General features: G+C 38.1%; 4 protein-coding genes and 1 long non-coding RNA gene across 17 annotated transcripts in view; 1 reads left to right on the top strand and 4 right to left on the bottom strand.

Annotated features, from left to right (window-relative positions):
• The window catches only part of LOC113683152 (uncharacterized), a 230,415-nt gene that overhangs the window by 43,629 nt on the left and 166,960 nt on the right, over positions 1 to 19,826 (bottom strand). The gene's annotated exons all lie outside the window — the stretch shown is intronic.
• Positions 2,097 to 4,622, bottom strand: LOC113679773 (uncharacterized). Its single transcript, XM_089200158.1, has 7 exons — positions 4,402 to 4,622; positions 4,134 to 4,303; positions 3,729 to 3,854; positions 3,476 to 3,601; positions 2,994 to 3,119; positions 2,565 to 2,690; positions 2,097 to 2,335 (listed from the first exon to the last, which is right to left on the bottom strand). Exons 1-7 carry the CDS (start codon positions 4,620 to 4,622, stop codon positions 2,097 to 2,099), a joined length of 1,134 nt encoding a protein of 377 aa, XP_089056284.1.
• On the bottom strand, positions 4,832 to 6,746 carry LOC149051941 (uncharacterized). Its single transcript, XM_089204191.1, has 2 exons — positions 6,473 to 6,746; positions 4,832 to 5,379 (listed from the first exon to the last, which is right to left on the bottom strand). Exons 1-2 carry the CDS (start codon positions 6,543 to 6,545, stop codon positions 4,961 to 4,963), a joined length of 492 nt encoding a protein of 163 aa, XP_089060317.1. The 5' UTR covers positions 6,546 to 6,746; the 3' UTR covers positions 4,832 to 4,960.
• LOC149051939 (uncharacterized) overlaps positions 15,144 to 19,826 on the top strand; it is a 19,931-nt gene continuing 15,248 nt past the window's right edge. The window contains exons 1-2 of one of the 3 annotated variants that reach the window (XM_089196177.1): positions 15,144 to 15,383; positions 19,439 to 19,826. The exon at positions 19,439 to 19,826 is cut by the window's right edge and continues 555 nt beyond it. In XM_089196177.1, the coding sequence (XP_089052303.1) occupies positions 19,454 to 19,826 (373 nt within the window). In that variant the 5' untranslated portion in view covers positions 15,144 to 15,383; positions 19,439 to 19,453. The remainder of the gene's footprint in view (positions 15,384 to 19,438) is intronic. The other 2 variants (XM_089196094.1, XM_089196145.1) reach the window with 2 other exon arrangements.
• Positions 18,528 to 19,474, bottom strand: LOC149051940 (uncharacterized). Its single transcript, XR_016187115.1, has 2 exons — positions 19,405 to 19,474; positions 18,528 to 18,672 (listed from the first exon to the last, which is right to left on the bottom strand). It is a non-coding gene; the product is annotated as an uncharacterized LOC149051940 (long non-coding RNA).

The raw sequence follows: 19,826 nt of genomic DNA, 5'->3' as shown, positions 1-19,826 counted from the left end.
AAGCAGACGAACAAATTCAATCTTAAGAATAGCAGGAAGGTTGGTCCTAACATCGAAGGTCTAAGTAAATTTGCAGAGATTGTGCTGCATTAAAGCGTGGATATGCTTTGCGCGAGGTGCAGGTGACAAGAGGCAAGTGACCAATTAAACCTTGAAGTATTGAGAAACCTGCTCGACTCGAGACACTCCTACCATCGGCAAGCGTTTTTAAATTTCTGTCTTCATAGATTAGTTCGGACCAAGATATCATTTAATGACTTTCCTTTGCAAATAAGTGCGTTGGTTTGACTGAAGGGGCCATTTCCGCATCAGTATGTTTTTTTGGTTAAGTAAAGCAATGTTTTCTTGTTTGTGCTTTTTTATTTGTTTTTGAGTATCCTTTTTCTACTGGAGCAGATAACTCCAGACCCATATTTCTCCAGAACTTTTTCAGGTATCCTATATTCCCTTTAGGCGTATTTTGAAGCTCTGTACGTTTTCATTAAATGTGGAGCGCGTCAGATTTGTTCTTAGGTTGCTGCAAAACGCTTCTCCTTTTGCGAATACTTTCCTTATACCGCTGGTAAAAAGTGTTGACGAGCCAGCAATTGAATGTAATATGAACGATTCTCTCCGCAATTGCCCGTCTATAACAAAGACAGGGGCGTGGTTGAAACCCAAAAAAACTGTTTGCTTGAAACCCAAAAATTTTACCTTGTCTTATGACTAAAAGATAATTGTATATGGAGCGTTTGTTAGGCTATCCGAAAGTGGAAACAAGCAGAAAGCAAGCCGATGAAAATTTACAGAGCTTTGAGAAGATTCAAACATAGAATGGATTGTTTTTTAATGCGGTGTTTCGAAAATTCTACCTTTGCATTTGTGTCCATTTCCAATGAACCTCTGCTTACAGGAGCAGTTGAACGATCCCTCGGTATTTGTGCATGTAGCATTGTTTCTGCTACAATTGTGCGTATCTCCAGCACATTCAGTAACTAGGTAAATCCCGACAGCAGTAAATACTACTACTACACGGCATCTCGCGTTTCTCCACATGGAAAGCCTAAAGCCGCAGAGCAGACGAAAAAATTCAACCTACCTAATCGCAGAAGGGTTGATCCTAACATCGAAAGTCTAAATAATAGCCAATTTTCAGAGATTGGGCCACATTAAAGCGTGGATATGTCTTGCACGAGGTGCAGGTCACAAGAGGCAAGTGACCAGTTAAAACTTGAAGTACTGAGAAACCTGCGCGACTCGTGACACTCTTACCATCCGCAAGCGTTTTTAAACTTCTGTCTTTAAAGATTAGTTCTGACCAACACATCATTTAATGACCTTCCTCTGCGAATAAGTGCGTTGGTTTGAATAAGGGGCCCTTTCCGCATCACTATGTTTTCGTGGTTAAGTAAAGCAATATTTTCTTCTTTGTGCTTTTTTATTTGTTTTTTGGTGACCTTTCTGTACTGGAGCAGATAACTCCTGGTATATATTTCTCCAGAACGTTTTCAGGTATCCTATATTCCCTTTTGGCGTATTTGAAGCTCTGTGCGTTTTCATTAAAAGTGGAGCGCGCCAGATTTGGTCTTAGGTGGCTACAAAACGCTTCTCCTTTTGCGAATCCTTTCTTCATGCCGCTGGTAAAAAGTGTTGACGAGCCAGCAATTGAATGTAATATGAACGATTTTCTCCGCAATTGCCCGTATATAGCAAAGACAGGGGCGTGGTTGACTAGGATCCTTTAAGAAAGTTTGACGTTAACGGAGGCTATCCAAAAGTTAACTCAAGCTTCTTCACTTTTTTTTTTAGCCCGAAACATACCTCGATTTGATGGACAACTTTCCAATCATCATCAAATTCAGTCAGTCGTCCGGTAAACAAACGTTTGATTTGCGCCCTCAAGGAACAAATGAGATCTTTTTCCTACGGATTTTATCCCCGAGACTATATTCATCCGACGTGATAATGATCGCGGCAGTTAATCCAAGCAAAGCGGTGTGTAAAAGGAATTTACAACTAGGATCAGAGAACCGATGTAACTATCGAAGAAACCCATAAAATTTGAAGTTGTCTAATGACGAAAAGATATTTGTATAAATTTCGAAGCGTATGTTAGGCTATCCGTCAGTGGAAACAAGCAAAACAGCAAGCCGATGAAAATTTACAGAGCTTTGAGAAGATTCCCACATATAATGAATCGTTAGATAATACGATGTTTCGAGAATTCTACCTTCGCATTTGTGTCCATTTCCAGTGAATCCCTGCTTACAGGAGCAGCTGAACGATCCCTCAGTATTTGTGCAGGTAGCATTGTTTCTGCTACAGTTATGGGTATCTCCAGCACATTCATCGATGTCTAAAAGGAGACCAACAGAACGTACCATGATCATGATAATGAGTAACTGGGCTGAAGGGGAGTTGGGGCTGGGGTAGGTCTCCAATTTTCATTGTGGGAATGACAGTCATGCCTGTTAATCCAGGGTCTAGAATCTCAGGTCATTATGTATGTCGTATTTTATGCTAGTGGATCTGAATGTTTTATATACTGATACCACAGAACACCATGGTTTGATAATTTTCATCACCTTTACAGTTGTGTCCGTCTCCGGTGAATCCAGGACTACAAGAGCAGTTGAACGATCCCTTGGTATTTGTACAAGTCGCATTGTCCCTGCTGCAGTTGTGGGTATTTGTAGCGCATTCATCGATGTCTACAATGAAATCAACCGATTGTACTCAATCTCATAAAAGTAAGGAGGTCTCACTATTCAATGCAAAAATTGCAGTAATGAAAACTTAATCAGTCACAAAAAATTAAATAGACAAACGTAAGTCATAATTAGGTTCATCAAATGTTGAGTCATAGAAGAAACGAAAAAGAGTAGGACTCTTTTGAAATTTTTGTGGACAAGAAGATCAGGCCATGTATGTTTTACTCGCTGAAACGGGAAAGCAATCATACTTTGAAAAATTCTCACACCTGCACAGTTGTGTCCATCCCCGCTGAATCACACCTGCACAGTTGTGTCCATCCCCGCTGAATCCAGGATCACAAGAGCAGTTGAACAATCCCTCTGTATTTGTACAAGTGGCATTGTCCGTACTGCAGTTGTGGGTATTCTGAGCACACTCATCAATGTCTGCAATGAAATCTACTCAATGATATGTGCTACCATGATTGTAGGGGAAGAATGAAAAAAAAAAGAAGACATTTATAAAAAAATAATGAAAAAAAAAATATTTATATCAAAAAAAATAATAATAATGAAAAAATAAATAAAACTGGTCGAAACGATAACAACACCCGCTGATCAAGTTAAACCGACAATAATTGTATAACCAATGGAATAAAAAGAGTAAAGTATTATCTGGATCATAAAACGCGACTTCTGCCGAGATATTTAGGGTTCTTTTATTATCATCACAACAAGAATATCAGTTCATTATTTGTACTGCCTTCACTAATGACTGATATGGCCTGAAGAAAATTTATTACCTGTACAATTGTTTCCATCCCCACTGAATCCAGGTTTACATATACACCTCGAAGATCCATCGGAATTTTCACAAATAGCGTTTTCATTGCTACTGTTGGAGGTATTCTCAGCATCTCCGCCGATGTCTGAAATGAACCCAATAGTGTGTACAAAAATTCGTGATACACGATGTTAACATAGTGGTCAAACGTCTGCGGTTATGGAAACGTCATAAAGGCCAGGTGGCGTAAGATGTGGCGTGTAAGATTTTACCTTGGCAGATGTGTCCATCTCCAATAAATCCAGAATTGCAAGAACAGTTGAGCGATCCAGCGGTATTTGTGCAAGTGGCATTGTCCCTGCTGCAGTTGTGGGTATCGTTGGCACATTCATCGATGTCTAAATTGGAATCAACACACCGTGCTCATGATCATGATTACGAACACCTTAGCTGATTGGGAAAAGGGGAGAGAGGGCTCCAATATATGACCATCAAGTTTATTTCACACAATACCCAGAGTTGAGAAAAAGAGCGTGAAAACCGAACGTGCGCCCCCATCCTTTTTTCCTCCCACAGTGTCATAAGTACAACTGATTCTAAATATCGAACCCTCTGAAGAAATCGACCATTATGTTAAAATTAAATACAGAATTTATTTCCATCATTTTAAGTGATACCTTTTTCACAATCGTGGCCGGTGTATCCTGACGCACATAAACATCGATATCGTTTTCTTGTAAATCCCGACTGGCAGGTACCGTAGTTCTCGCATGGAGCTTGAGTGCAAAAATTCTTCCACGAAAACAAACAAACAAACAAACAAAAGAAATAATAGTAAAAACCTCGTCTGCATTAAACGCATTGCATAACTTCGAGAGCTAAATATACCACATTTTTAGCATAAGGCGACAAGAAGAATTGTGATTCCCTTGGATGCGATGTCACGAGTAACTGTTTAATATCTTGACAGCCTTCTTCGACATTTCGCCGAGAACCTGAGAACAACTTGGTGGAGAGAGAAATTTCAAAAGCCTGTGTGAAATCACTCCCAGCACTTCGAAAATCGGAGAGGGCGTCTGTAGACAGGCTGTTATAGCGCAAATCGTCTTTACCAAGAGCAGTACTTGATAATCCCTGTCACAGCTCAACTGTATTGTTATATCCATAGTCGGAACTACTCTTGAACCATGGTATGTATCTAGTTTTTTCGATTATTAAACCTGGTATACTCAGGCCTAAAAAACCATTTAAAATCAACTACATTTTGCAGAAATGCCTTCGAATAACTATTCCATCTTCCATCTATTCTTGCCCACGAAAAATATTTGAGATGAATTAAGTGTTTTTTAGTTGTGCTTTTTTTTATTAGATGAAAAACAGCGATCAATTGTTTACTCAAGGCCGGTGAACAACGTTCTGAAATGACTAAGAAAAATTACTTGCTTTTGCCAATAGAATTGGATATCCTCAAGGCACTCAAAGGGCTTTTATTTTTTGTAAGTGCTTATCTACAAAAGATCCGTGACGTATCTGAAATTGTGTAAAAATAACAAATAATGGATAAAAGGCGTTTTTCAGACATGAATATAAAGAGTGCTCCTTTAACTCTTATGAATTGCTGAAAGAGAATGTGGTGCAATTGAAATTTAACAACTGGTACCTTAGTTCCGTGGTATACATAGTTCGCTGCTTTCACCAGATCCTTATCATACTCTTTACCCGTTGAGTTATTCAGTTCACAGTTGTGTGCTTCTACTCCGTTTTCTCCAAAATAAAAGTTAACACTGACGCAGTTGTGGTCCAAGTAGCAACGATATTCACACGTGTCCCTGTCAATCACACTGATGTTTGCTATGGTGTGGTTAACAAGACGTTCTCCCGTGAAGAACAAAGTGGATGGAAATGCCAATGTACGGCATTGATCTAAAAATTCAAATCAGTACAAGTTAAAAAACCAAATGGGTCTTCAATTCTGAGGGTCTCAAGTAATTTTAATCTCGCTGTTCGATGCACGTGGTACCTATATCGATAATTATGACATATTCACAGAGTTACCGGAGATCAAGTTGTATTAACAGTAGCATCGGATAAGGTTTTTATCGAGCCATCCATCATGAATTTTTGTACTTTATTTCAAGTCATAGTTTATTATCAAAGTTATCATAGCAAAGCGGGCGTTTGCAAGTCCTACCAAATTTCTAATGAGCCATCATGGTGTCTCGAAGTAGGCCTAGCAGAGCATACATAATCCGAGGTTCGCAGTTCACTTCTTTTGTGCTCTGCAAACTGCCCTCGAGCATCAGTTTCACGATAAGCACACGCTAAGAACAAACTATGCTTAATTTTACATTGCGATTTTTTATTTTCTTTTTGTTCTGTTTTGTTTCTCCATCATTCATATCAATTAGCCACCCGTCGAGTGAGAAGTTTTATTATCCCCGCTTTTTCGCACTCTGTACCCGTTTGCATTATTGAAAACATAACTACTTTCCCTGCATTTCAACAGTTTTAAAATTTTTATGACACAAGCGAATAATTGTGTTCCAAAAGAAAGATTCTTATTCCACAAGATAATCTAAAAAAATAAGGAAATGGAAAATATTTCATTTCCAACTAGTTAATGCATCAATTTGTCTTTCCTTAAGTGCACGACTTCTCATAACTGTAGGATCTTTCTTGTCCTTATATTTAGATGGCCTCGATAAAACTTAAGTTTATTTTTATATTCTGAAGATTGTTCGGTCATAAGTAAAAATACTTTGTAAACATACGTTCGCATGTAGTGAAAAGGAATCGAGAATATTTTTGAATGAATAAAAGATAACAATGCATTGAACTGGATTATGAATTTTGTAGTTATTTTGTTAGTTTAGGCCCCTACGCATGTATACGAGAATTTAAGTATTTCAGTTCTTGAGAATTCGCCTTTTCTTTTTTAACTTAGCAAATTGTATAGCTGAGAATTTTAAATGAAAAAAAAATTTCCTCATTCACAAATGCAAGATTTGAAACCTACCGTGTGGGCATGATAGAACTTGTCCATGCGAGAGAACCACAGAGGTGAAGAACAAGTGGAGAAAAACTCCCATGTTCTTAAAAACCCGCTGAAAAGAAATTCTTTCGATGTTTTGTAGCTGTTGAGGAAATCGAGAAGCTTAACAGCAGTTTGTTGACTGCGATGTACCAGCAATTTAACGCTAAACTTCCTAGGGGGCATGATAGCCAATCACATTTGGATATATGAAAGACGTCTAACAGCCCGTCACAAAGACGCTGTTAGATTAAATGATGTGTACTAAAATAGATAATTTTGTTAGTTTTTTCCTCAGGCAGTTATTTCCATCTTTCTCGATAGAGGACCCTTCTTTATACGTTTCAGTATTAATAGGCAGCATCAAAAGAAAAGAAAATATTTGTGAAACTCAGTAAAAATGGAAAGCGCACAAAAAAAGCCCACAAACCTTTTTTTTTTTAAGATTTCAAATTGCTAGCTCTGTGGTATTCTGACCAAATTTTCCAGAAGATTTTAGGGCACATTTATAAAAATAAAATGGCTTCACTGAGGTAAACTCTGTTGTCCAGTGTCGCTCCCGCTAAGAGAGTGCTTCTCGACTTCCCGTCGAAAAAATTTTCCCTTTATTTTTTTTGACATAAAAAAGAAAACCCTTTAAGACACGTCTCATAAATAGTTTGGTTGTTCTCCAGTTCTCTTTTCTGTGTCACCACAAGCTAAAATTGATTTAAACTGGTTAAACTGCTACGACTGCAGTAATATAACTTACAGAATTTTCTCTTGCCACAAGTCACAGAATTTATTCAGTCGGAGTGTAGATAAAATATGGAAACTTTACATGAAATCTTATTCATACCAGTGTGATCATAGGATACCATCTCTTCAAGCTAAGAAAGCATATCAGTAGAAAGTTTATTCACCAATTTGTTCACTGATAGCCTCTAGCTTTCATCTACCAACATCTTGAAAACAACGCAAATCAACGTGTTTCCTTCGATGCGCTAGTGTCAGAACTCCTTAGCAAAATTCTGAAAATCAACCAAGACATCTTTTTGACCGTTTAAACTTCTTTTATCTGTCTTGTACATAAAGGGTTTTAAGTTTTAATAACAGTTAGAAGGAAAAAGATGCTGAGTTGTCCTGAATCGTTGCATAACCTTGATCAATCGTAACGCTTGCATGACTTTCTAGGTAGACGGTCATGGACAGGCGCCTCCTCGATAATTTTTGTTGAATCAGGTTACGAACCACACACAGTGTGGAGAAGATCAAAAGTAGCGGATGGAATTTGGCATTCTAGTCATTACAGGAATAATGCATAGCTGAAAAGGACACACAAACATATTAAAATTTGATGTCAGTCCAAGACTAACACAGAATTTCGGCATTTTGATCAAGCGTGCCATCATTATTGGTATCCGGTCATTTTGTCCCATCATTCGGTTGCAATAAAATCCCCGGAGAACAGCTATCTACTGCTGCTGCGTGCGGCATTTCCTAGAGCAAAGTAAATGTGACATTTTCAATACAACAACCTATTGTTTATACTTGTGACTTTCTTAGCAATAATTGCTAATTAGTGTCTCGTGCAGGGTCGGTGGGATTTTTTTCTGTTTTTCTTTTTTTCCCCTTTTTTTTTTTTTTGACGCTCATTAATTTGTCGCAATTAGCTAGACCATTGAAGAGCATTTGGTCGGCTTTCTTCTGCGGCAGATTCTTCATCACTACTTTCGTCGCTTCTTTCTTCCTCCTCACTAGCGTATAGCTCAACATCGGAATCGCTTCCCCTTTCTTGCGACCGTAGGTCGAAAAAGTCTTCCATCTCGTCATCCACATTGCGAAGCAAGTTTTGTTCATGCTGTGCTTGACGAGCTTGTCGCTTTTTTCAATTTCTTCGATGATAAAACCAGCGAAGACTTCTTGCTCTTCATCGGATGAAAATTTTTTTAGACAGATGCGCCCTTCCCTCACAACCCAAACATTCTTACGTTCACAAGATTGTCCATTTCCAAAAAATCCAGTTTTGCAGGCACAGCGATAAGAGCCTGGAGTGTTATGACATACGGCGTTGGTACCATACAGAGATGGAGAAGCGGTGCATTGGTCAATATCTGTGAAAAAAGGAAGATACCAAGGATCGCTTTTTTCTTAGACTATTTTAAGAACTTTCAGTAAGGGCTCACTTCCTCAAAGGAAGGTGATTTTTTTGCTTCCTTTGTAACAAATTCTGTAACTTTCATAGGAAAATGTTTTTTAGCCGCCCTTTCATCACCTCAGAATAACAAAAGAAATGGGCAAAGATTTATTGTGGAGTACTCGTCCCTTACCTTTCAAGTATCGGAAAAAGTTTGCAAAACTGAAATCTTTAAGACCAAGGTTATCTCAGTAATAAGCATCTTATTATAATGATTTATGAAGAAAAAACGAGCCTACATAAATGATAGTTTCCACATGATATAGTTGGGGTGGGCTGGGGAGGGTTGAATTAAAGACCCCTCCCCCTTTAGTTCTGCCGTCTAAGCTTACGTTCCCCTTTGCCCAAAAGCGACACTCCGACATTTGATCTACCGCGCAAGAGTCCAGCCACGCCATAAAGAAATTTTTGAGAATATGCACGCAGGAGGTTGAATAGTGAAAGTTATGAATACTGCTGGCACACTCTTTAATATTTGTCGCTTCAAATGAGTAGATTATTGTACATTATACAAAAAAGTGGGACAAAATATGTCGTGCTCGTTTTGTCCTAAACTGGCGAGACCTAACGCTGTTTTGTGAAATGCTATTCCTTTTTGTCGTCCCAACTTAGCATCAAAGAGCGCCCATTAGCTGTTAAAAGAAGGATTGTTTTATAATATTTTACTATTCTTTATAAAATATGTCAAAAAATGTTGAGAGATTACGGCAAAACTTGCGATACTTACTCGTTGTTGAGCCCGCCAGGTTTGTCTTGTTGGTGCTCACATCGCGAAGTCAGAACTTCTTCAAAACTCTCTTACATTCATCAAAACTCTCACAAAAATCACAGTTTACTTAATTATAAATACGAGCATTGGCAATATGATGTTATAGCTGTGAAAGAGAAGGATTAGAATTGATATTAAGATCACTTTAAACGCAATTGAAAGACACGCTTCGATATAAAGGTAACAATTGGTTGTCATGCATTACGGAGAATAACTTGCCAGTCAGCATGGCGTTTCTGTGGGGAAATCGGTCACGTGATCAACTCATGCTAAAGGCCTATTGATTTGATATTCTTCTAAAGACATTTCACGGGTAGGTGGATGTGATAACCGTCCCCAACGGTGCCAGTTGTCAGCTTCTAAAACTGGATGTTGACCTTCCAACTAAAGGTGGTAAGAACGGGTGGGCGCATTTTTTTCAGATAAAGAGTTCCCTTCAATTTCGTTGCTTTTCAAATGGCAAAAAGGAGAAGAAGAAGGACTATCTTACACCGCGACGGTATGGTGATATTAGTTTTGATTTACAGCTTTTCGGGCTTGTTAAAATCTGCAATAGCCCTGGCGAAATTTAATTTTTACGAATTATAAACTTTTCAGGTCACGTTCCTGCTTGCCCACACGCTTCGGGCGAAGCTGAAGGGGCTCATCGAGCAGGTACATACAAGTCTTTGATGTGCTTTAACGAGGAATTTGTGATTTGCTATGAGCATCCTGACAGTTCTAAGACGCTAAAATACGAGGAGACACAAAATTGATCGTAAAAATTGCAAGAGAATCAGCAATGAGAGTGATAATTTGATAGCATCAGAAGTTATGCGTGTAGCCTTCAAACCAGGAAACGTGATCAAACGGTACCCATTGTATCGCCTTTTTCAAAGAATAGAAATGTTACTCACGCCATTGCAAATTGAAGTTACGACCGCCATGCTTACATGTTTTCTCGGCTTGACAGCGTGTTTTGGTCGCGGTCACGACCACCGGCAAGCCATCATCATCGTCGCGTCAAAAAATCAGGTGGAAGGGGAAGGTGGGGACGGTGCGCGAAGGGGTTAGGTTAGGTTTAACCCACAATAACAGCATTAGTTAGAATAGTGAAAACGCTTTATATCCGCTTCAAAAAGTGCATACATTAGTCAGTATCACGCCACTTAGTCTCGATTTTTAGTGCGGTAAAAATAATGTTTCAAATTAGAACAGTTCAAGAATATATGTCAAGTACGAGTCCCTTTCAAGCGCTGATTATGAAACGTTAAAATCTGGAGTGGATGAAGTCGAACAGGAGGAGTGGGAGATCAAGTTCATTTAGGCATCTAATGCTTTGGATAATTATAAAAAAAGAAGTATGTAGAACGGTATTTTGTATTTTAAACATTTTTTAATAAAATTAATTGTAAACAGTTCCATCTTGACGCAAATGTTGTCAATATTGGTTTCGTTTTTGTCATACAACGACGAGGGAAAATTATGAAAAGGGAATCTCGTGGGATCGACAATTTTTTGCGGGATCAGGGATCAAAATTCCCATCGCTTCTGGGATCAGGGATTAAAATTTTGCCTAAAATATCTGGATCATTCACAAAAACACGCACCTCGTTACGACCCTGATTTGAATTTTAACCTCAAAACGTGTAACCTCATGTCAGGGAAGGCAAGCTTTATTATTCGCAGCTGTCAGTTAAGCTGACGAGTGACAGTAACGGTATTACAACAGTAACAGATTGTTAGAGAAAAGAGCTACATGTACGTGTCGAATCCATAGCGAGACTGAAATTTATTCTTCCCAGAGAGAGTTCTAAAATAGGAAAGAAAATCCACAAATCTTCTGTCTGTACCAAGTACCGATAGAGTGCGAGACTTGAGGTCAATCTTACTTAACATGTGCGTCTTCTCTGCGTGCCGAATAGAGGATGAGGGTGCGTTTCTTTGGGAGGATCCAGATTAGGATTTGTGATCCAAGATCACGGTGCAGAATCCAAGCAACACAGGTGCCAAGTTACGGTATGTTCCCCGGCGAGCTTCAGTTAAAACGGAGGCAGGGTTAACAAGCTGATTTTTAACGGTCGTGTGTCAAGGTTGATGTGTACGCGGGCCGTTAGAAACCTATAAACTGGAAATTTTTGAAGCAAACTGCGGCTTAGTCGGATGCAAGGGGAAGATTGAGTTTGTAGTGAATTGAAATGAAACTAAAGTATGCGTGCTTGGATTCTGCGTTGGATTTGTGGTCGCCAGGTCATTTTGCGCTGGGATTTTTCGCTGGGATTTTTCATCAGATCAGTTACCATGACAGCAGGCGCGAAATTGTAGAGCGCGTCTGCGGAATCGCGCGGTGAATTTAAAAACGAAAACAGGATGGCCGTCGCGGATAGAGCAGCTGTTGTTTCGTTAATAGAGGAACTTTCTGATGATTGAATACTACAAGAAGCGAGAAGTAGTGAAGATGAATAATTTTTTTTTCCGATTAGGGAGAGGCAGAGCCATGTCCGCATTGAGAATTATTTTGAACGTATTAAACCACTCTACAGTGTTTCAGATTTCTTAAGTCATTTTCGGATGTCAAGAACTACAGTCAGCTGTTTGGAACGCCTCTTAGCTACTTGCCTAGGTCTGCCTCATGGACAAAGGAACGGGGGGAGATCTACCATTGACTTGCAGAAGCAACTATTGATTACGATATGGATACTTAGAAACCCCGAATGCCTGCGATCAGTGGCCGATCGATTTAACATTACAAAATCGAGTTTCTTGCGTGTTTACCGCAGAATTTGTTGAGCGATTGCCAACAATCTTTCCGGTCAACATATGAAGTACCTACTTGTTTGAAATTGAGCATCGCTGGGCAAAATGATAAGTTTCGGATCCTTCGCCCAAAGGAACACGTTGGATCAATGATCCAATGATCCGTCTTTAGATCTCGCACATTAGTGATCCGATGAATCCTTGCCCAAAGTCAAATCCAAAGTCAGATCCAAAGTGGATTTGATAGATCACTGATCTGAAAATGGATTTGCTCAAACGGAACGCCACATATCCGAAATCCTGAGACTTGTTGTCAACCGTAATTGAGATGTGCGTTTTCTGAGCGCACCGAATAGGCTGCGATAAGTCATTCTCACTTGACATGGCGATTTATGAGCGTTTTATGTGCGTGCCGAGTAGAGTTCGAGACTTGCGGTCAATCTTCCTTAACATGCACGTTTTCTGAGCCTGCCGAAAATAGAGTGCGGGACTTGAAGTCAATCTTACTTGACATGAACGTTTTCTGTGCGTTTCGAATAGAGTGTGACATCAATAATTAGTTCTGATGACTGGAAGGTGTTGCAAGATTTTGTTTTTCAAACACCGAAAACAACTCGTTTGAGAGAGCAACTCAAATAAGCTCAGATATAGGGCAGACCAAAAAGTTCTTTGACGTTCTTTTTCAGTAAAACGTTGTTCTTTACTTAAACACAACAAAAGAGCGGTAGGGATATGTATGCGCCTCATCGAGAAAAATCGGACTTTCGGTTAAACCGATAATTTTCCTTTTACACATATATTTTGGAGGTACTCGCCGAGGAAGCGACTGTGACAATGATATAGTTATGAGCAAAGTGCTACGTGAGGACAAGGCGTTAAACACCTTTTATTTCGAAAAAAATGCACTGAGCTGCTTCCAAAATTAAAACATCCATCTGTGGCAGTCAAAAGTGAGGGGTAGATTCGAATATCATATCGAATGAAGAGATTTGTGGAGACAACTCCTCGAACGATAAGATATGATGACGTCCCTTGTCTGGGAATGGTACTTCTGCAGATATGGTCGCGGTGATACTCGCAATAAAGCAGAAAATTAATATCAGGAGATTATAGAGGAGCTTCCATGCGCTCTCCTGGCATCCTGATAAGTTCCTGACTCGTTTTGACAAAATTATGTGAAGAGGATCGCCCGCAATTAACTGACGGGGTTCTCATTATATTTAAACAGCCCAAGTAAGTCCAATAAGGGAAACGATATGAGAGGGTCCCTAATAGGTTTTTCGGGATTCGGGATTCGGGATTGGGTTTATTTGAGGGCCGGGATCCAGCAATTTAGAGTAAGAAGAGAGCGAGATGCGAGATTGTTATTGTGAACGGGACACGGGAATCGGTATTAATTTCAAGAGGCGGAATTCGGGAATCGATCACTTAAACGCTCCAAGAACCGAGAAGTCTGTTGACGAGAATTTATAAAGAAATTGATCTATATGAAAGTCCAAAAAAGCCAAGCCTCACACGCCCATGTTTTTATGGGATCGTGTTTCACTTCTTCCCACAAACATGTTTTAAGCTGATGAGTCTTATGACAATAGACGTGGAGAATATTCACTCGCTTGTGCATTTATTACATATATCCACTTTGCATGGTGTTAAATTACGCAAGAAACCTTGAAAATGTAGCCAAAGAAGGTTCAAAGGGGACAACCCAGTGGGTGGCCTATTATTTTACAAATCTAAAGCCTTGGTATCCTGCACCCAAAAGTGCCATGATCCTGTCGGCCATACCGGTATACAAATGTTATCACCTATACCAATAGCACCACAGAACATACAGAAGATGAGGGACTGAGCACAAACATTTGGTGTAGCAGTGCGTCAGATGGTAAAAGCTGAAACTCTCCCGTCGTACCCCGATCAGAGAGAAATTCAGCTGGGTGAACCGCTCAGCTTCGAACTCGCTGACTTTAAGGAGCAGCGAAATAAAAAAAATAAAAAAAACCAGCCGAAGAGGAAAATGAGATATTGGATATTAGAGTACGACTCCCCCGTCAATGATGAAGAACCGCACGAGTCATTTCCGGACGACGAGACCGCGTGTGATGACCGGGTCACCCTATCTTTGGAACGAGAGACTCATTTTCTCCGCGGAAGATTTTTCCCGTTTCGGAAGAAGTATTCGCTTTAACAGCAGAATTGTGTTCAATTAATTTTTCTTTAATTATTTCTCTTGTTATGGAAGCACTTGTTGACACTGTTATTCATTTCTTTGATACTGAGCTGTCTTTACTACTATGTTTTTCCGGGGTCGAAGTTAAACGGATGGAAGTCGTTATAGTGACTAGCTTATGTTATTCGTACAAAATGACCAGGATATCGGGATTAGCCGGTATAAACCGTCGGGATTACGGAATTGAGATAAAATTGAAGTCGGGTCGCGGGATTAAAGAACTCTTTTGGGGACCCCCATATGAATTGCTGCTGCGTTGAAAAGTCATCAGAATCCCGATATCACACAGTATTAAACAAAAAGAAATCGTTGGCAGAGTTTTTTTAGGTTCGCAAGTGGTTTCTTTAACGGCTATTACATTCTTCACCTATTCAAACATTTGTCAACTTTGGAGAATATTGCTACATTATCTTTTCCTCATATTTCTATTAACTGTCCCTTGAAAGCTTATTTCGATTACATTAAAAAGCCATTTGTTTCAATAAATAACATTTTCATTATAGGACCTTGTTGTTCTTGATCTACTACGCTACTTGAGTAAGAGTTAAACAGTGTAAGAATTAGCAGACCCGAAATACTCAATTTACGCAACGTTACACTTGGGGATGTAAGCTTTTAGGCTTTTTGACTTTTTTTTTTTAATCGGTAGCCTAAAGATTACATAAGAATCCAGCACCAAACAAAGTATGTCAACGGAAGGACAGCGTCAACAGCGAGCCGTACCTTGCGTGACAAATACTGAGTAACCACATGGCTTCAATTGCATAATCAGTCATAATTTATTTACCGTGCTATTTTCGGCACGGCAACTGAATGTAAACAAGCCGTTGGTCGCGTGACGTTTGAGAAGCCTGAAATATTTTGTGTAGGGGGTTAAATAAATTGTGTGAATTAAGGAGTGTCCACTTGAGCAGAGACGTTAGATTGTCAGCGATCTGTATTTGGATTTTCGTTTGTTCACTGCAGGATTTGTTCACACTGCTGAGAGGTAAGAATTATGTTCCATATAGATAAGAATTTAGCTCACTTGTAAAGTGTAGCCTCTGCGACGCGAAGAGAGATAATTCTGCCAAGAACTCACACTCTCCGCTCGATCGAACTGAAGTAATTTCCCCTGAAGTGCTTCTGCCGCCATTTCTGTCAGTTCACACAAACTTTCTGATATCTCCTGTATTCACTGGTTTCCCTTTGTATTTTGAGTGTATGGGTTTCTGATCTATTAAAATTTCAACTTTAGCGACACTCGTCAAATGCAACGCACGAAGACATAACGATTTTGATAAAGTAAAACAAAGGCTCCTTCAGTCAGCCTTCTAAATGAGACGAGTTAAAGTTACACACTCTCAGCAACAGGGAAAAGGAAAACAGTGATTGTCAGTTAAGATGGCCTTAAAGGGAAGTTTTGATCGAAGATTCTCTCAGAAATGGAAAGAATAAAGGGACAAACTGTTTCTGATCGTCTTGAAGACAATCAGCTCTGATCATTAATCCTTCTGTCTGGTAGTTGTTCAGTTTTCATTTTTTCGCGTTAAGCAACGGAAGTGTTTGAACTGATGACAAAATACTCGCTTAATTCCATGGAGTGTAGTTGATTTTATCTGACAGAAGTTAGAGACGAACTCAAAATATCTTGAATCTGTAAAGAAACCAAATTGATGCTTGATTGCTTTGATCTAAATGCAGGTATGTCAGGTATTTGATAAAATAAATTAAACTTGCTCGCTGTCTGCTTCATTGATTGACAAGAGGGTCCCGTATACTCTTTATGTGAAACACGACTGGGCGATTTTTTTTCCTCATGAATCGTGAATTGAATTGGTTTTCCTTTTCTTGAATCGTGATTAAAGATAATAAGATCTTTTTAGGTCCACGTGGAGTAATTTTTTATTTAAACGTGACCCGTGGATGAAGAACTGAATTAAACGTGATTCGTGAACCATTTTGTTTTGCGCGATGAATTCCCAGCTTTTTGATGGTTTTAAAAATGTATTATTCTCGAACAGTAGTGGTTAAGTTTTGACCAGGGTTATGACAGGACATGAACTTTACATGGATCAATAGAAGTCATAAAACAGACCTCTGATGTTCCTTGAACAACTAATACAAGACATTCTGTCATCATTTGTCACTTAAGACTGTTCAAGACTAGGAAAATTTAAAATTTTGTTAGGGAATTTGGTCTCTTACTTTCATGTGAAATGTCTCAAAGGCATGAACGTGAAAAAACTTTGATATTATCCGTGATATGTGAAAAGGCCAAATATTTTTATGTGACTGAGTTTTACAAAGGGGTATAGGGGAACCACTGGCAATGAAAAGATACAATTCAAATTCTTAGAGACCTTTAAACTCAGTTCTTTGTGATTAATCAAGAATCTTTCTCATTAATATGTATAAGTAACCACATCATACTTGTAATGTGCATTTCAAGCCAAAAAATTTCAATTCCAGTATTAAATGGACAGTTGTCTCTTGTTTGCAAAAAGAACAAAAATTTCCTTCACATATTCAATAATTTTGATCATTATACACAAGATTTACAATGAAAAAGCTGATTGGTCATGAGCAGTCAATCAATGTAGAACAGTGTGTGAAGTTGACATGATAAAATGCAATATCTGAGGCTTATACTGCATTTATCTTCTTGAGATCAATGTCTGCCTAGTTTCCAAGACCTTAGAGTTTAGTGTTCTCAACCTTTTGCAAACCTAGAGAGATGCTCAAAATAGCTGAATGCCTCAAAAATTATAATAAAACAATTATTTCATTCAGCTTTTGACATCATGCTCAACCTCATTCAATAATCGCTTATTACTCCGGCGTCAAGACCATGGATAGACCACGGTCATCCATGTTTCTGCCATGGTTGTTCACCAAACTTCCTGTTGTCCAATTCTGTTTGTAATAATATTCTTGATTAACAAATAAGATGACTGTTATCAATTAATCACAATATAACAAAATTGGAGAAAGAAACTAGACATCCATTATACATTTATACATTTTCATAAAAAAAAATCAACAACAACAATTAACTCGGCAAAATCCAGGACAACAGTGTGTGCACATGATGCGTTCTTTCCACTTCCACAGGCATGACATGTTAATTGTCCCTTTAACTGTTCTATTACACTGTCTAATTACAAGCATGACACATACACTGTACTATAGGTGCTCAAATTGGGCTGGTGATAACCAATCATGTTGAAGAATTTTGTTACAGTTTTGATTAACAGATGAAAATTTATATTTTCAGATAAAAGTTTTTCCTCCTCAACATTTTTAAATACTGATATTTGAAAATTATTAAGCCCTGAAAAGGAAGTAAGGATTATTTTTTTATTGCACTGAGAGGGGGTCGCCAATATTAAGGTTCCATGGTTCCAAAATTGTTGGGTTTCTTTTTTTCAAGTCAACCCTGAGTTTTTTTTAACCATTGCTTGTTCGTTTAAGAAAGCAACAAATACATTCAGTACATATTTGGGGACATGAATCATTTTCTTCTTAGGTAAACACTCTCATTCCCTTGACCCTTTCACTCCCAAGATCTCTTTAGTAATTCTCCCTACTTTTTGCCACACCATTCTTATGATATAAGTTTGGAGAATTTGGTATTGGATCATGTAATAATCCTCTAACTGATATTTTCCTTTGTTCATATCATTTACAATATCTGCTTGATGTTGTGTTGATATTTTGTAAGGAGAATTCCTGTATTGGTCACTCATGCAAGGTGAAGGGTTAAATAAATATGTTATACATGAGTTTTGATGTTGGTTAATGATTGCAGTTGTAAAATTTTTAACTTGAATTCATTTTGCTGAAAATTAAATATTCAAGAAACCAGGCACAATTTGTAAAGATTTGGAGACAGTCCTTGATAGATTTGTTAATTAATGAAGAATCTTAATTTATTTTACAGTCAGCTCTCTGCTAATGGACACTCTCGTAGGTGGCCAGTTCTAAGTATGGACACTTTTTTCAATTCCTCGTTTTTCTGCTTAGTACCAATTGAGTTCTTTATCACTATCCTCAGTTAATTGATATATACTTTTTCTTTTCACATTCCCTTCTTAGTTAAGCTTTTATTGATAAACATGAATATGAAATTACAACCAGTTTTCATTACTCTTTGTTATTTTTATTATTTCATCAACAACATTCAATACATAACATAATGAGTACAGCAACTATGGGTGATTTGGATGATATTTCATGCAAAACATGTCTTCAATTGAAAATTGTAATCTTAAAACCATCATGCTGCTAGACAAACTCTGTAAAAAAAAAAAGCAAACAAAACAAAGAGCTCTCATTCTGATTATTTTGGTATCAAAACAGTGAATATGTCAGTGAGAAGGACTTATCCAATCAGTCTTTATTAAATGACTAGGATCATATTCTGATGAATTCACTCTGTTAATTGCAAGTAAAAATAGCTTACAGAGGATAAAATCAAACAAAAGGTCTGAAAATTAGCAACTTGGTCTGATATCAACAGCTTAGAAATCATTCATGCTTTGGTTTATTTACAACTGTCTTAGGTTATCACATGAAAACAAAACCAACCATAGATTTGCCCTAATTATTTCTTTCCTGTTGGATATTAATTTTGAAATGGAAGTAGTAATTCGTATGTTTTTGGAAAAACAGCTTGGAAAACTCAGTGTATTTAAATTCAAATATCTTTCTTGTTCATAATTGCCTTTTCGTTAACATCTATAACTCAAGCAATTGTTTATGAACACAAAAATTATACAATTAGATTTCAGTTGAAATGTTTCTGATGAATATAAATAACTCAAGACCCTTTACGCATAAGCATCCGGTCCTTTACTCAAAATGTTTAAAAGAACACTGAAGGGTGGATGGCTTCCAAAGATAATGTATTACGAGGAATAAATCATTACCTTGGTTCAGTAGATGTTAAATTATAAACCTCATTCTTGCCAATTTTTGGTTCGATTGTTATTATAAATGCCACAAGAAAGTTAGTTCAAGTTACTCACCTTTAATGACAGCTTGTTTTTTTCGTTCTGACAGTTACATTACTAAGACATGGATTCCCATATTTCTAAAGAAAAGCTGAGAAGTAAGATTGTAACAGATTATTTCGAAAGAAAAACATTAAATCTGTCAAAGTGGGATTTGCTTGAATTGCCTGAAGCGGTGCAGGAATTAACTGAGTTGGACAACCTTTACCTGTCACAGAATAAACTTAAAACAATACCTGAAAATGTTGGAAAACTAAATAGTATTGCGGTAATTGATGTAAGCGGAAACCAGCTGTCCATATTCCCAGCAAGTTTGACACAGCTGAAGAAACTCGAAGTGCTGAACATCTCAGATAACAAACTAACCACCATCTCTGATGCTATTGGTGAGATGGTGGCACTGAGGGGACTGGATCTGAGTTACAACCAGTTGACTG

Source organism: Pocillopora damicornis, chromosome 1 (genome assembly GCF_964200805.1).
Source record: "Pocillopora damicornis chromosome 1, jaPocDami1.2, whole genome shotgun sequence".
Taxonomy (NCBI): Eukaryota; Metazoa; Cnidaria; class Anthozoa; order Scleractinia; family Pocilloporidae; genus Pocillopora; species Pocillopora damicornis.
This window is presented reverse-complemented; position numbering and strand designations above follow the sequence as displayed.